Raw genomic sequence first — 16,808 nt, 5'->3', positions numbered from 1 at the left:
AATGATTGCTCTTTGGGTTAAGTGTGCCGGCCCCAATGTGCCATTACACTATGTTTTGTGGTGTGTCAAGCACCACTGTAAGACAAAGGTTAAGCATAGTGGAAAAGATTTGTGGGCCTTACTGATGTTGAAATTTAGCCATGTTCGTTTTAAAATCATAAATTTCCTCTAGCAGGAAAAAAATCTGTTGTATTATAATATAGCTATTATTTTTTATTGTTATTTCAGCTTTGCTGTTTTTAGTTATCTGTTCTTTAATATCATACAATAAGCTGTTGTAAAAATGAAAAAATATATCTCCTCTTTGTGCATGTGCAGAAAAGAGATTCAAATGTAACACACAGTTTTCTTCTTTGCATCAGTGACACTGACACCCACACTCCGTTTGGAACTCAAGGTACAGGAGCACATTGTGACCCAATCTGCACACATGGGTGTGGTTAAACATTAGCACAAACCAGAATCAAACTCAATCAGAGGGCAGATGGTTCAGCTGAATTTATCTCAGCAGCAAGTCCCGAAACATAGATGTTACATTTTCAAGATGATAATCACACAGGTTCAGGTGGGTTTAATCAGATTTTATAACACTTTGAAGAACAGTAATTAAAATTCATAGCTGTAACTTCAGCTGCACAGTGTGGGAACTCTGAGATCTTTACAGTTTTACAGTTTTCTTCTCTGTACACAAATTTTCACCCAAAGTCAACTCTTACAATTTTGTCGCAGATCTTATTTAAGAGTCGGATGTATGTTATCATTTTTTTTTCTATAAACTTCAATGTTTACAACATGTACATAGACTCCAACCTCTTATTCACATATGGGATATTATAAATAACAATTACAAATAACGAACAAATAACAATAACAATAATCAGAATTGGCTGTGAAGATCATTGTAATATTTAGTCAATTCGTACAGGATCGTGATTTTTTTGTATGTTAGACTATAATTATCCTGCTGCAATTAACAATCTAAATATCACAGATAATAAAATGTGCTTGAGGCAAGATATTTTGAAATTTTCCAGCTTAAATGTCAAAAAGCAGATTTACATTGCATTTCTTACTTGGTTGTTTGCATTCCATTCTCTTTTGTGTTTAGTTTAAATGCCACAAACAATTTAATTGACATACAGTGGCTTGTAAAAGTGTTCGGCCCCCTTGAACTTTTCCACATTTTGTCACATTACAGCCACAAACATGAATCAATTTTATTGGAATTCTATGTGAAAGACCAATACAAAGTGGTGTACACGTGAGAAGTGGAACGAAAATCATACATGATTCCAAACATTTTTTACAAATAAATAACTGAAAAGTGGGGTGTGCGTAATTATTCAGCCCCCTGAGTCAATACTTTGTAGAACCACCTTTTGCTGCAATTACAGCTGCCAGTCTTTTAGGGTATGTCTCTACCAGGTTTGCACATCTAGAGCCTGAAATCCTTGCCCATTCTTCTTTGCAAAACAGCTCCAGCTCAGTCAGATTAGATGGACAGCGTTTGTGAACAGCATTTTTCAGATTTTGCCACAGATTCTCGATTGGATTTAGATCTGGACTTTGACTGGGCCATTCTAACACATGGATATGTTTTGTGTTTGGGTTATGTTTAGGGTCGTTGTCTTGCTGGAAGGTGAACCTGATGAAAGACCTACTTTTACGACCTACTGAACAACGCACTGAATGTCCCACTGAACGACCCATTGACCCACCCACTGAACTGAATTTGGTGTTGAAAAATGTTTCTTATATTAATTTAAGAGGTGTTAAAACTGACCAGTCAATTTTGACAGGGAACACTAAAGTAAGGGGGTGGGGGTGAACACAACCGGAGGGTTAATGACACCTTTGCCTTTGTTTGTATTGGCAACATTCAGTAATGATACCAGTATAAGGGGATTCTAAATATCAGATTATAGTTTTAATTCAAATATGTCACAATTCACTTCTGACTTCATGGTCCCCAAAGTGCCATCTCCATGGCATCTAATCATAAAAAAAATTATACTGAAGTCACCCAAATTAAAAACATTCACAGGTCAAATAATTACTCTTCTGCTGTTGCTGCTGCACCACACAATATATGCTTGCAATGCCTGGCAAAAGGTCACTTGGCACATATTTACATAGACTATACAAATATTATAATTGGCATGTCCAGAATTTGGTCAGGAAATATAAGGAGCTTGAGGAGGGTGATGAAGAGACTCACAAATGTGCAGATTTTGTATGGAAATCACTTATGGCTAAATAAAGTATCGGCTTTTGTGGGCACTCTGCCTTGTTTGCAGAGAGCCAAGAATGGTGGCCAACCCCTTCCAAGGTCCTCAAGTGCAGGGATGCATATTTAGTTCGTTTCCAGCTAGTCATATACTGTAAGCTAGCCGGGTCTCACTCTTGAGACCTGTCAGGCTTAAGGAGCCTGCTCAAGAGCTTGGAGTCTGGCAGTAGTCCTGGACTGAAGAACTAAGGAGTCCAGCTGTGTGTCTCAGAATCTGAGGAGAGGACTAATGTGATGAGCAGTTCTATGGTAAACCCAGATGGCCACAATTAGTAATGCAGTCATGTTCATCAGCACATTTACTGGTGACTGACTTTTTCCTTTTGTTTGACTTTTTCTTTCCACTTTGTAAAAACAAGAAAAGAAAAGGGAAGAAAGCCAAAATCCCCATAACATTTGTTGCTGTTTTGGACTTGATAATCGTGTATTATTTTTTCCGTTTCCTTCAACATCTCTCATTGTGCTAATAAATCTGTACCTCACTGTTAGTCATTCATTGCCCTCCATGGACTGAGACATTTTCAAGGACTGAGCTTCAGGTTTCCACTCTAACAAGCGTTTGATGATAGTGAAATCATATGGGGTGCCCAATAACCATGACCCTTAATTTTCTCTTTCTTAGGTATATGTTTATAGTTTAGGCAATTAAACACTGGGTGCATATGATTACGCTTGAGAACAGCCTTGGCTCTTTCTTTATGTTTAATTCTATGACAGTGTGTTTGAATTAAAGCATCAGGTAGATTCTGTTTGTTGATTAAATGAAAGGAATCTAAAGAAAAAAAGAAAGTGCAGCAACAATACATTGTATCTGACAGTTTCTATACATCACAGGTCCTTGGTGATAATGGCTCTGATACTAACATATGACACAAATAGCCTTTTTATTTTCAAAAGATGGTGAGGAGGTCTTTGTGCTGCATGGTCTGAATAATGATTTTCTGGGTTTTCTTGGGTTAGCTACAGTGGGGTGAAAAAGTAAAGGTATGTTGTTTGGATGTTGGTAGTATAATTCAATAATTCATATGCCTGGTTTTTAAATTTAAGTTTTGCATGAGCATTTTTACTCAGAGGTTTTCCAACAAGACGGCCTGTTCTCGAACACAACCAGGTGAGCAGAACACGCTGCACAGCCACAGCAACAAAAATGAGGAACACTGAAATACTGTGGATTTGGAGCATTTATCTTTTTATAGGTGATATTCAGACACAGGGTTTTGAGCAGACACTACATGCCATGCATACATGGAATTTATGGCTGACTCATGAGTGTATTATCCCTGCAAAGAAACTGATGTGACTGTTCTGTCTGTTTTGGTTTTGGTTTTTTGTGTCTGATTTTTAAAATTATTATGTAAAAGGAGGTGAGGTGGAGATGGAGCTTACACCAGTTTAGAAGCAATCATTTTGGAAATTGGAATCAATCTACATGGCATACTGAAACAGGAAAATTTTGGAGAAATATTTTGGTTTTTTGATTCTCAAAAAGATATTACAAATTAATCTGCATTCAGATATGTTTCTTGGTCCAGGGACTCAATTCATGAATAACATGTGAATTTTCAGCCTTGGTAAAAGCATATAGTCTTAGCATGCTTTTATTTGAGAACATTCAATCAACAGATCTAATCTTTTCTTGATTTTGTGTATCCTGTGCAGTCAGACTTCTGTGGACCTTAAATCAAAATATTTATATAATGTATTTATTGAGTAAGCCTGTTTTCATTGCACTTTGTTGCATTTACTTGATCTTTAAAGATAAAAACAGTTTGTAAAATTGGTGCACGGCTCTATTCAGCTCTTTTTTTGTTTTACCCAAAAACACAAGATACAAAACATTCAAACTTTATGGAAACCAGGAACTACTAGCCCAGGCAACACGGACACTCTGAGCATAGAGCTAGATGGATGGCACGACAAAGAACAGAGGAAAAATCAGACAATATACACACACACAATATAACAGGGGAACAAACCACAGTTAGGAACACAGGTGACAAAAGTTAAGCAAAACTTAACATCATACACACCGGGCAGGAAACTATCAAAGTAAAACAAAAAGTAACACACACTGCAACTAAGACACATGGGAGTGACACAGAGAACTGAGAGAAACACATGAACAAGACAGACTAAACATGTGAAGTGGAACACAGGGCAGACATGAAAACAGTAGCCTAAAGCCTAGATAACAAAACTAAGCCCAGAATGGACAAATACTGAGCATAGCAGAATGATAACCAAAACCTGGAGCACAAACTTAACCACATAATAACAAAAGCCAGCATAACAACAAATACAAAATTCAGAACTATAATATAAAGACAACAAACTAGAAAACTCCCTAACATTCCCAAAATGCAAAACACTGGATCACAGACCAAGGAACTCTACACCTTGTCATTTTGTTTATCATTCCTTGTGCTATTGACCAATAGTTTGGCCTCATAAGGCCAAGATTCTATTCTATATTATGTGTATCCATATATATGTGAGTGAGCTAGCTCACTCACATATATATTGTTGCTGTAAATACTTGGGAGCACATCAAATGTTAATTAGTCAGCAGCTAGAAAAATCTGCTAAATAGAAAGACAATTATCTACTTCAATTTGAGCGATGGTTGCTAAAATTGTAGTGCCCAGCGGATCATAGAAATGAATTAGCTTTTGTGGTGTCCCAATGCAACCTGTAATGTGCTGATATTAAAATTGGAAAGTGAATAGTAAAACTGCAGGGCACTGATCAGTCGTTGTGACGTTATGTTAGAAATTCAGGACACTGAAGTTTATGGTGACATGTCATGTCACAGAATGGAGATTGTTAACATTAATAAAAGTGATTTACATGATTCATATCATTCACAATTTAAAGTAATCCTTATTTGTCTTATATAGCGTGGTCCAGAATTTAATTTCAACTAATTTTCACATATAATGTCTTGAATTCTCAAACACGTAGCCTAAGGCAGATAACTCTTAAGCTGGAGAGGAAATGGCGTGTCACAAATTTAGAAGATCATCATTTAGCCTGGAGAAATAGTTTGTTGCTTTATAAGAAAGCACTCTGCAAAGCCAGAATATCTTACTACTCATCACTGATTGAAGAAAATAAGAACAACCCCAGGTTTCTCTTCAGCACTGTAGCCAGGCTGACAAAAAGTCAGAGCTCTATTGAGCCAACCATCCCTTTAACGTTAACTAGTGATGACTTCATGAAATTCTTCACAAATAAAATTTGAATCATTAAAGAAAAAATTACCAATAATCATCCTACAGATGTAATATTATCTACAGCTACTTTAATATTCATTTAGACTCTTTTTCTCCAATTGATCTTTCTGAGTTAACTTCAATAATTACTTCCTCCAAACCATCAATGTGTCTTTTAGACCCCATTCCTACAAAACTGCTCAAAGAAGTCCTGCCATTAATTAATGCTTCAATCTTAAAGATGATCAACTCATCTCTAATAATCGGCTATGTACCACAGGCCTTCAAGCTGGCTGTAGTTACTGTTACTTAAAAAGCCATCTCTAGACCCAGCTGTCTTAGCTAATTATAGGCCAATCTCCAACCTTCCTTTCATATCAAAAATCCTTGAAAGAGTAGTTGTCAAACAGCTAACAGATCATCTGCAGAGAAATGGCTTCTTTGAAGAGTTTCAGTCAGGTTTCAGAGCTCATCACAGCACAGAAACAGCTTTAGTGAAGGTTACAAATGAGCTTCTTTCTTCACCCAGCTCTATCTGTCCATGAAGCCAGATAACACACACTAATTAGTTAAACTGCAGGAATGTCTTAAAGACATAAAGACCTGGATGGCTGCTAACTTTCTGCTTCTTAATTCAGATAAAACTGAGGTTATTGTACTCGGCCCTGAAAATCTTAGAAATATGGTATCTAAGCAGATGCTTACTCTGGATGGCATTACCTTGGCCTCCAGTAACACTGTGAGGAACCTTGGTGTGATTTTTGACCAAGACATGTTCTTCAATGCACATATTAAGCAAATATGTAAGACTTCTTTCTTCCATTTACGCAACATCTTTAAAGTTAGAAATATCCTGTCTCAGAGTGACGCTGAAAAACTAGATCATGCAGTTATTACTTTCAGGCTGGACTACTGCAATTCGTTATTATCAGGATGTCCTAAAAACTCCCTGAAAAGCCTTCAATTAATCCAAAATGCTGCAGCAAGAGTCCTGACAGGGACCAGATTTCTCCTGTATTGGCTTCCCTTCATTGGCTTCCTGTTAAATTCAGAATTGAATTCAAAATCCTGCTCCTCACATACAAGGCCTTAAATAATCAGGCCCCATCTTATCTTAATGACCTTGTAGTACCATATCACCCTATTAGAGCATTTCGCTCTCGCACTGCAGGCCTACTTGTTGTTCCTGGAGTATTTAAAAGTAGAATGGGATGGAGAGCCTTCAGTTTTCAGGCCCCTTTTCAGTGGAACCAGCTTCCAGTTTGGATTAAGGAGACAGACACCTTTGTCCTGTTTTCCTTCTCTCACCCCAACCGGTCGCAGCAGATGGCCCCACCCCTCCCTGAGCCTGGTTCTGCTGGCGGTTTCTTCCTGTTAAAAGGGAGATTTTCCTTCCCACTGTCGCCAAAGTGCTTGCTCATAGGGGGTCATATGATTGTTGGGTTTTTCTCTGTATCTATTATTGTACGATCTACTGTACAATATAAAGCGCCTTGAGGTGACTGCTGTTGTGATTTGGTGCTATATAAATAAAATTGAATTGAATTGAATTGAATTGTCCCTATCATATCTTAAAGACCTCTTACTATCATATTGTCACAATAGAGTGTTTTACGGTGGTTGTTAGAATTTCTAATCCAAAGCTCCCATCACTTTTGCATTGCGTCATTAGTAGTTTTCATGGCTGAATATGTTATATTCTCACAAATCAAACCTGCTAATTTATTGACTATATGCCTTAAAGTTATACCATCATGCCAGCTCTGTGTTGACTTACTGAACAAAACGATATCTCCACAGTTTGCAGTTCATGGTTCATGAACTGCAAACCTCCAGTATAAGCAGCCTCAAGCCAAACACCAGTGAATGTATGCAACGGGAATATTAAGAGCTTCTCACCTGCTTGACATCATATCCCAAAAGGACAAAATTCAGATCTGGAGAAACTACGAACTTTGACGCTTTAAAAGTCGCCTGTGGGAAGAACAAGAATACGAGAAGAGTGTGAGTTTTTAGTTGCAGCTGTTGTTTTCACAATGAGCCTTTTCACAGGTTGCTGAACACCTACACTTTTCAAACTAGTCGTGTCTTGATGCAGCAACATACACACTCTGATAGATCAGTGCATGGAGTTACAGCAAAACTTGAGTGGCCTGAGCTGGGTCACAACAGCTGCTCCTTCCAAAATGTTGCAACCCACAAAAAAGTCTTGCATCACAATACTGACAAAATCTGTCACTGAGATTTTTAATTTTTATTTCTTACTTACAAATGTTGTATTTTTCAACAGAAGGTCTGTCTCGTTGGTGCGTGTGTTGACTTTGAAAACGTCTCCATCCCAGCTTCGAAAAATTATTTCATCCTCTGTAGGACAGATAGAGGCATTAAAGTGATATGCAACGTTTGTATGTAAACAGATTTGAGTTTTTCAATGGTCACATACACCGGGAAACCTACACATAGATTACATGAATAAAAACAAAAGTCACAAGCATGAAAAGGCAATCAAGTTCTTCTCCTATCAGTAACAATGATATTTATTTAAAAAAAATCATAAAACCATCACCTATTAGTGATATAACAATAACAACAACAACAACAATATAATAATAATAATAATAATATAATAAAAATCAAGATTCAAAATATTTTCTTCTTTCACAATTCACAATGAACACAATCTCTTAATGAACAAAATATTATTTAATTGGAAGAGGGTTTTTTTCCCCCCTCTGGACAGAAGAGGTCTGTTTAAAACACTTGCAGTTTCGAGTGCAGCTGACTGTGTTTATTTTTAATGTTGCCGTGGCAACCTCAGCTACATGAATTTGTGATGTGGTCCTGAAAGTTTGCATTATTTATATCATTTAAGATTGCATACTTCAGAAACACTCTCATCTGCACCTCCGTGTCAGATGGGTGTTGGAACTGGCTATTTGTTTGTGGATTAGGCTTGCTGTGGTTTCTATTACTTCTGTTATCTCCTTATTTCTTTGTGCTGTTTTCTTCCTTTGCCTTCTGTGTTCTCCCGTCTTTATTCTCATGTCTAGTGTTAGCCTTTCTGTCTTCTTGTTATAGTTTAGAAATGTTAGATTTCTGATGAGCTATGTTTTGGTTTTACTTTGTGTTTCTTGTTTCCTTTCTTAGTAAGTGTCTCTGTCTTTATTGTATTTGCTTGTATTTGAGTGTTTCCACCTGTGCTTTGTTCTGCTACTAGCCAGTTATGTATACATTGCTCCCTTTGCCTATACTCGATTGTCTGTTGCTGTTCCTCATCTTTGTCCTGTTTTTTCTAGATGCAGGAACCTTTAGTGGGAATTGTTACCATTCCAAGGTTGCTTATGTTGACCATATCTTTGCAAATGAAGTAAAAAGTGGAGATGTCTTCTTGTTTTCTCCCATGGAATTTTCAGTCTTGCCAGATGTACTGCTCATGTGTGGATTTTAAAACACATATTTGAATTTTTCTGAAGCTGTAGTCTCATTTGTTGAAAGTTGTTTTATAAAGTCCAGAGGCAGAAAAGGTTAAAATTCATTTTTCAAGGTGCTCAAGGTAAAATTAGTTTCTTCAAAGTAAAACTGGTCAACAGATGATCATTTTGTTCCTGATGAACTGCAACAGTTGAACTTCTCACCTTTTGACTCCAGAAAATATTACGGGGCTACATTTTCGTGCAGCAAAATACAGTTCCAACCCTCACACATCCACTCACCCAAGTTGGAAAAAATGTTTTTTCAAAGTTGCAAACTAAGTTAACAGTAAAAATTAGAGCAAGCAGCTAAAACACTGGGAATGAGAAGTGCTAGATTCTACAATAGAATACACATTTGTCCCACAACCTAAGTGATTATTTAGGTAAGTAAAACTATGTATACTGGTTTGAGAAAGGGTAGCGTACTCTCATCTGAGGCCTGTACTATGAAGTGAGTGACAAATGTATCTTTGTGTTATCAGGATTCATCTACTTAACACTTACTGGTCACTTGAAGCTAGATATCATCTCACTAAGTTAACTCTGGATTTCCCCTGTGTGTTCTTGTGAAAGGGGTGACACTGGCAGCATCTGATCAATCACAATTCTGAATAAGTGTCCTGGTGGCAAATAAGCTCATGTTATAAAGAGAGATAAATTATATTATGAGAAAAATATGAATAGGCTGAAAGCAACACATCTGCTGCAGACAAAGCAATAGGATGAGTGAGTGGGAGGGAGGAAAAGCACTGTAGGGTAATTTAATATTAAAAGCGGTGTATGAATGCATAAGCACTTTATGCGCTTCCGTGAGATTGAAAAAGATCTTTTGATATTTGAAGCCAGGAAGGAAAGCCAGCAAAAATCTGTAACTGTGTAAGCTAACTAACTTATCAATATCACAGCTCTGACATTAATCCACAGGAGAATGAGATGAATTGAGGATTGAATTTATTTTATTAAAACACTCTTTAACAGACAGTTTTAGTTTTCTTTCCTTCTGTTGAAAACTCGGTGGTGTTTGACAGTCAGAACAAAAATAAATGTAAAAGCAGAATCTAAATGCAGGATAACCTGCATGTAAATTTGGTTTAAGACCCAGAAGTACAAATAGGAACTCTGTTTTAGGATCATAATGTGTGCACAATAATCAAACTTTTGTGGAATTATTAGCTGCCAGTTAAAAAAAAACAATGAAAGGAATATAATTGTGTCTAAGAATTTATATTTAGTACTGGTGCTCCTCAGCAAAAGACAAAGACATGCTACTGAAAATGTTTAGATCCACGTGCTGACAGAGTATAATGGATCATCTGGGAATAGTGACGCTATTTTCTTGAGAACTGATTGATCAGTGATTGGTGGTGATTTTATATTTGTTGACAGCGTACTCTGGAGCAGGACCTAAAACTACTCAAGAACAGAAAATAAATGCAATCATCAACAAAAAAAGAAGATCAAAATGCAAGTGACCAACAATAACTCTGTATTGCTACATGGGAGGAAACACTTGTGTCATTTTAGGAATCCTTTACAACAATCTGAAAGGAAAGAAAAATGTTGATCGCAAAGCGTCTACTGTTAATGTTATTTGTAATGGCTTTTGGCATGAAAGTAACACCTCAGTCCAAGGATAAGCACTTCAACCACCGACCATGTGTAAAGACCAAAAGTTTAGAATTCCTGGTAGACATTAAACAGATAAGTCCAGTCAAGGCAGTTTTTTTTATACAGAACATTTAAAACAACAGTAGGTGACCTACTGTGCTTTCCAGGCAAATGTTTCTGGTCTCCAAAAACCCAAATTAAAAAAAAAACGCAAAAGTCACATAAGCAAACATCCCGAAAAAACTGTCCTTAAGTTTCTCGAGTAAACAAAATAACACAGCAAAGAAACAAGTGTGTGTAAGATGGATAGGTGCAAGTGTTTCCCCTGAAGAGAGGAGGAGTGAAAAACAACAAGAAACACTTATTTAGTACGGCCTGTTTAAAAAAACTCAGTTTTCAACAGTAGAAACAATAACAGGAGTTCCTGCAATAACTCTCATCTAATCCCAAACCAGCATTACAGTCCACGGAGGCTGGAATTCCATTAATGCATTTGACAGGTCTGAATCATTCCAAGGCCCCTGTCTCATGTAAATGTCAACGAATAAGCTCGGAGGCATCAATCTCAGCCAAGAAAGCCGTTGACTTTCAAACACTCAAAACACTTTAGAGTATAATGAGAGGGAAATAAATATGAAATACAGATGGATTGCTTGTTTTCAACAGGCACGAAAATCCTCAAAAGGGCTCTTGTCATTTAGAAACTCCTACCCACAGTAAAACAAACCACAATCCATTTTTTTCCTTCATATTTTATATGCAGCACGTGTAGCAAATTACTGGTTATAAAAAACATTTTAAAGCGAGGTAATTGGAAAAATAGGGCTAGTGTCCTCCTGAGTTGAGGACAATTCCTTGAGAAATTGCTTCGAGGATAACGGCAACATGTAATCTCAGATGTGATTAAAGTGTCTCAACTATTCAATGACTTGCCACTTTTAGGCAGAGGACAAGAATTAAGGAAGTACCCACTGCTGATACTGTTTCAAAACTGACAAAAAGTCATTTCCAGCTCCCAAAGTAAATATAACAGGGTGAAGAAAATATTAATGTTTCACATTGTAGTACTTTCACCAAACACTGATGTCCTTGTCGATCACAACTGATCAATTGAGGAGCGAGATTTATTTTAAAGGTTAAATGAATGCACGTCAGGGCTGCAACCAATGATTATTTTCATTGTCACTTAATTTAACCTTTCTCAAATTAGCCAACTAATCATGGGATCTATAACTTTACATAAACTGCGTTTTTGCTGTTGTTGTTGTCAAAAAATCAAAGATATTTACAAGCAGCAAATCCTCGTGTTTGAGAAGCATGAAACCAGAAAATGGGACTTCAGAGATTAATTAAAATAGTTGCCAATTAAACAAATAATCCATTTCTCAAATGCTTCTTTCTGCTTCGTTGCTCTTCGGTTAAACTGGAGGCACAGAGTTTGAGAGATGTCAGTATTTGCCACACAGGGACTAGTGCATCTAATGACACAAGATTCTGGGATTTCAGAGCTTTGCTCATACTCCAAATAAAAGTCTGAACTTTTTTTGGCATTTCTTTTAAAATGTGTCAACATCTGGGAAGAACTCAGTTTGTGCTCTGTCACTGTTGTTTATTAGACTGAGATGTTGTCAGTTGTTTGCAAGTAATAGCAAGGTAGGGGACGTGTGCTTCAGAGTGCTTAAAGTGCCAATTTTCAAGATTTCTTGTTTAAATAATGTCACTATCTGTCAGCAAATGAGGTAACACAATGGTGAACCTATCATACACTGACACAGCACAGTACAGTATTTATCTATTTCCAGTATTACAATCTGGATGTTAGTGGCTGTTAGTCCTTATAATCCTCTCTCATTATTGTTGTAAAGTTTTCTCTTCCAATGGTTTCCTGTTTTATGAGCCATTTGTGTTTCCCCTGTCTGCATTTTATTGTGTGTGGCTTGATTCTTGGTCCCTTGCTTCTTGATTCATTTTACTTCTTGCTTAATTTTCAAAGATTAGTCCCTGTTTGGTCTTTCTGTTTTCTTTTACCTCCTTCCTTTGTTCACCCTTTATTGTTGTTTAGATTTCACCTTTTTCAGGATTGTTGCTGTGTGTATTTAGTCTCAAGATATTTGGTTTTTGTACCCTCTTTTGAATTTATTTTATACTTTTGGACCGTGGACTCCATCTGATTTGTTTCTTGTTCATTATGAGGTTGAAAACAAAAGTTTTTTAATTTTAGTAACTGTCGCTCCATTTCATGTGGTGTCTGAAAACAGGTTGAAACTTGATCATTAACTCAAACCATGACACTGGCAACGTTATTGTGAAAAAAAAAATTGTATTAAGTTATTTCTAATGCATAATTCTTGCTGCAGTTTCACATTATAACTGTATAACTGGTCAGTTATGAGCTGACTTTCAGTATGATCTGATTTGTGTCCATGCACAGAAAGTAAATATTTTCCACTTTTAAAAGACAAAAATTTGGAGGTTGGAGGTTTGGGGTTGGTGTTGAAACAAATCGCACCAGAGGCCCATACTTGTGTCATAAACATCACAGCAGTTGCATAAATTTTACTACATCATAAGTTAAAAAATGTGTTGCTTTACTAAGTATAGGAATTGACTTTCTTAAGTTTAAATATTATAAATATCTGGTTGAAATTTAAAAAAATGTCATGATTTGGGTTGAAATGCAACCTTTGCCACATATTTTAAAGCTTTTCTTGGTTGCCATGGTGACATCTCCCTGCTTTTCCTGCTTAAAACAGTGCTTTTGACGAATACACTTCCTTTTGAGATGCACTGAAAACATCTGTCTTCATGAAGAAAAAAAAAAGATTTCTTTTTTGCTGACTTTTCCACATTCGGTTATAAGGTTGCACTGGAAAAAACACAACAGTGTTATCGTTAGCATTATTCCACAGCAGGTCACTTTGAAATATCACGGGGAGTAATGGGAAAAAAGAAGGAGCAGCCACTGCAAGTGGTTAAATGAAGAGCAGCAGGTGACAGGCTGTACACCTCTTAACTTCCCAGATGGTTACCAGCTTTGATTTTGATCTTTCTACACTGCACAGAGCGCCAGTCTGTGAACAGCAAGTCACAGTGAAAGACACGCTGGCTCACAGAATGAGCAAAAAAAAAAAGGCCAATTATTCTGACATCTTCCACAAAATTACATGACTGTCTCCAGAATTCTGTTACCTGTAGTATTAAACCACATTTACTTTGACCATCTTTAATTCTAGGCACTGCCAAGTTGACAACGACTGGTATTGTCAAATAAATAGGTAAGCTAACATTACACAGCATATCTGTGTAGGTTCTCAGTCAGCATTAAACACCTTTTAAAGTTGATGGCAAAGACGTTAGAAGAATGCAAAATGTTTCCGTCTTTTAGCTTTACTTTGTTTTCTATTAACCCCTGAGTGCAGAAGCAGATAATTCCACCAGAACATGTGGAAGCAACATTTCTGCCTGTGATTGATTATTGTGATCCACCTTATACTCCTCCTCGGTTTTATGGAGTGTTGATTCAGTGCATCACATTCTGAATGTTCTTGAGGTCCTTGTAGCAGCTGGCGATATTCACAATTGGAAACACTCGCTGTTACGGTTTACTGCAGATAAGCCTTGAAAAATTTGAATCAGTTGGTGAAAGTAAGTTGGCGGTCAGAAAGTCTCAGCACTGGCAGAGCACTGCAGAGCCATTCGTATTAAACAATAACCCTGTCAGAACCCTGCAGATATAATATGAACATTTGGTGCTTTGGAGCAATAAAAGTTTGTCTTGTTGTACCTTTCTGATCGAAGCAGACCTAGTAATGAATGAGTAAAGACTTAAAGAGCCCTTGGCAGAGTGTTTATTATGCATTTCAAGAACGCAGTGAGGCAACTGAGAGAGAGACCAGAGACTTGTTTTTCTCTCTATGTCTGGTAGAGTTTTTTTGGTGTCTTTAAGAATATACTTTATCCCTCTTTTTACCTGCATTTGATATGCTTCATTTAATATTCTTCTAAACGTGATTTTATTTTTGCCTTTACTAGTGTGTATAAAATCTTTATCCCTGATTTGATGCCAATAAGTCAATAATTGGGTGTTCTTTTTGAGCCTGGACAAAAGGTTGACATGCATTTCATTGTGGAGAAGCTGTCATGTCTAGTGGTGATAATGTAAATGCATGAGGTGTTTATGATGAAATCAGCAGTTAATTAACAGAATATATACACACCCCAACCACTTTTTTATTTATGCCTAGCTAGCACCATGGCTACACATCCATACTCTGAGTTCTCACATTACACCACATCCTACAGGTGCTCCATTGGATTGAGATCTGGAGGCTATGGGGTCAATTTGAGATGATTTGACCTTCGTCACATAAAATGTTACCCTGCTGAAAGCAGCCATCAGAAGATGGATCATATTGTGGTCATAAAGGGATGGACATGGTGAGCAACAATACTCTGGTACACTGTGGTGTTTAAACGATCCTTACTTGGTACTAAGGGGCCCTAAATGTGCCACAGAAATATCCCCCATTACACCGCCTCTAGTTTGAATAGAAGTGGTGTAATGGGGGATAAACAGTTTTTGAAATACTCAAGCTCTTTTTAGCACAAACAACCAATTCATGTTCAAAGCCACTTAGCCACCTTTCTTCCCCATTCTGATGCTTGATTTAAACTTTAGCAGTCCTGACCATGTCTGCAAGCCTAAATGTGCTGAGTTGTTGCTGCTCTGATTGGCTGATTAGATCTTTGCATAGACAAGCAGTTAAACAGGTGTGATTGGTAAATGTGTATTGTTCCAAATCACTTAATCTCATGAAAATTAACACATTGCAGACACATATTATATTGTTATAATATAATATGTGTCTGCCTCAAACAAAAGGTATCAGTTCATTTCAGTTTCAGTTGCAAAACTACTTTCAGAAACTAGTTCTACAAAGTTCTCATTGAGTTCTGTGTCCTTTTTCAGGAACTTTTACAAAGAAACCTATGTTTTGAAAAAAGACCATTTTGAAGTGGAAGTTGGCTTCCTCAAAGATTACTCTGGGACTTTTATTCTGCTGAATGTAAGACAGGCAGTATTTGAGAGGACCATATAGATTTGCACAGTCCGACTTTCAGGAGCAGAAAACTAAGCATGACAGAGAGGAGCCAACCGCAGTGGTCCTGTCAGACAAAGGATAGCTCAGACAGCTTGAAAGCACCACTACTGACATATGGTGTAAAACCATTCACCAGAGAGCCTCTAAAGAATAAAGTCCTTCCATTATGATGAGTGGTACTTGTGTTGATGTGTTTTTCATGGTGACTCTGCAGGGAGAGTGCATCTTGGCCTCTTTATAGAAACAAACAAAACTATTAGATTTCTCCCAGTGTCACTTAAGAGTTTCATTTCCAGTAGTTGACTATAAACCAATCAAAATTCACTGATGATAACTCTTTGTGTTGGAGAAGTAAAGTTTACTTTTAAATTATTAAAAGGAGAAGGAGAAGGTTTCAAGGGCATGTTTTCAATATCTCTAATTATTATTTCAGTCATTTAAAGCAGACCACATAGTAATTATATTGCAGGCTGTTTGAGCACATGTAAAGTGGGTAATGGAAGAAAACAGGAAAAGAGAAGAACATCCTAAAATTAAATACACATTACATTGCCTTCATTCTGTTCTGAGGAAAACTCTGATTTGGTTTGACACAGTAAGTAAGCAGCTCAGATATGAACTATAGCTTGTTATTTCTTGCCAATAACAAGCTATAGAAACATCCATTATTATTGTAGCCTGATCTATTGAGAAATACAGATAAATGGCATACTCAAATAAACCTCCCATTCTTAATCCACATGGTTTAATTTGATGTTAGCTCCACCGTGTGCAGCTATAACAATTGAAACTCTTCTGGGAAGGCTTTCCACAAGGAATTGTTAGCAGTAATTGTTTATGGCAATTTTTTGAAAATTCTGGAAGAAGCACATTTGTGAGGTTTGTGAAGTCCAAGTTCCTGAAAGACAACCCCACACTATAATTAACACAATGCAGTCAGACCCGTATCATTCTCCTGGCATCTAACAAATCCATTGCCAAATGGAGAAGTGTGATGTCTCAATCCAGAGAACATGTCTCCACTGCTCTCTATAGTCCAGTGGCAGTGTGTGTTACACCACCGCATCGAATTCAAAGATCACTGAGCTTCTGGACACTCTGGTGTGCAACCTGGCGGAACTGGATT

At 37.1% G+C, this 16,808-nt stretch overlaps 1 protein-coding gene across 4 annotated transcripts in view; it reads right to left on the bottom strand.

Annotated features, from left to right (window-relative positions):
* Window positions 1-16,808, bottom strand: part of LOC146370362 (inactive dipeptidyl peptidase 10) — a 131,748-nt gene that overhangs the window by 38,879 nt on the left and 76,061 nt on the right. For all 4 annotated transcript variants that reach the window (XM_084954818.1, XM_084954819.1, XM_084954821.1 and 1 more), the window contains exons 4-5: window positions 7,769-7,863; window positions 7,399-7,473 (exon numbers count right to left, since the gene is read on the bottom strand). In XM_084954818.1, the coding sequence (XP_084810944.1) occupies window positions 7,399-7,473; window positions 7,769-7,863 (170 nt within the window). The remainder of the gene's footprint in view (window positions 1-7,398; window positions 7,474-7,768; window positions 7,864-16,808) is intronic.

Source organism: Perissodus microlepis, chromosome 16, assembly GCF_051167445.1.
Source record: "Perissodus microlepis isolate ML-2025 ecotype Zambia chromosome 16, ASM5116744v1, whole genome shotgun sequence".
NCBI lineage: Eukaryota > Metazoa > Chordata > Actinopteri > Cichliformes > Cichlidae > Perissodus > Perissodus microlepis.
The sequence above is the reverse complement of the archived record's forward strand: the minus strand, read 5'-3'. Positions and strand labels throughout refer to the sequence as shown.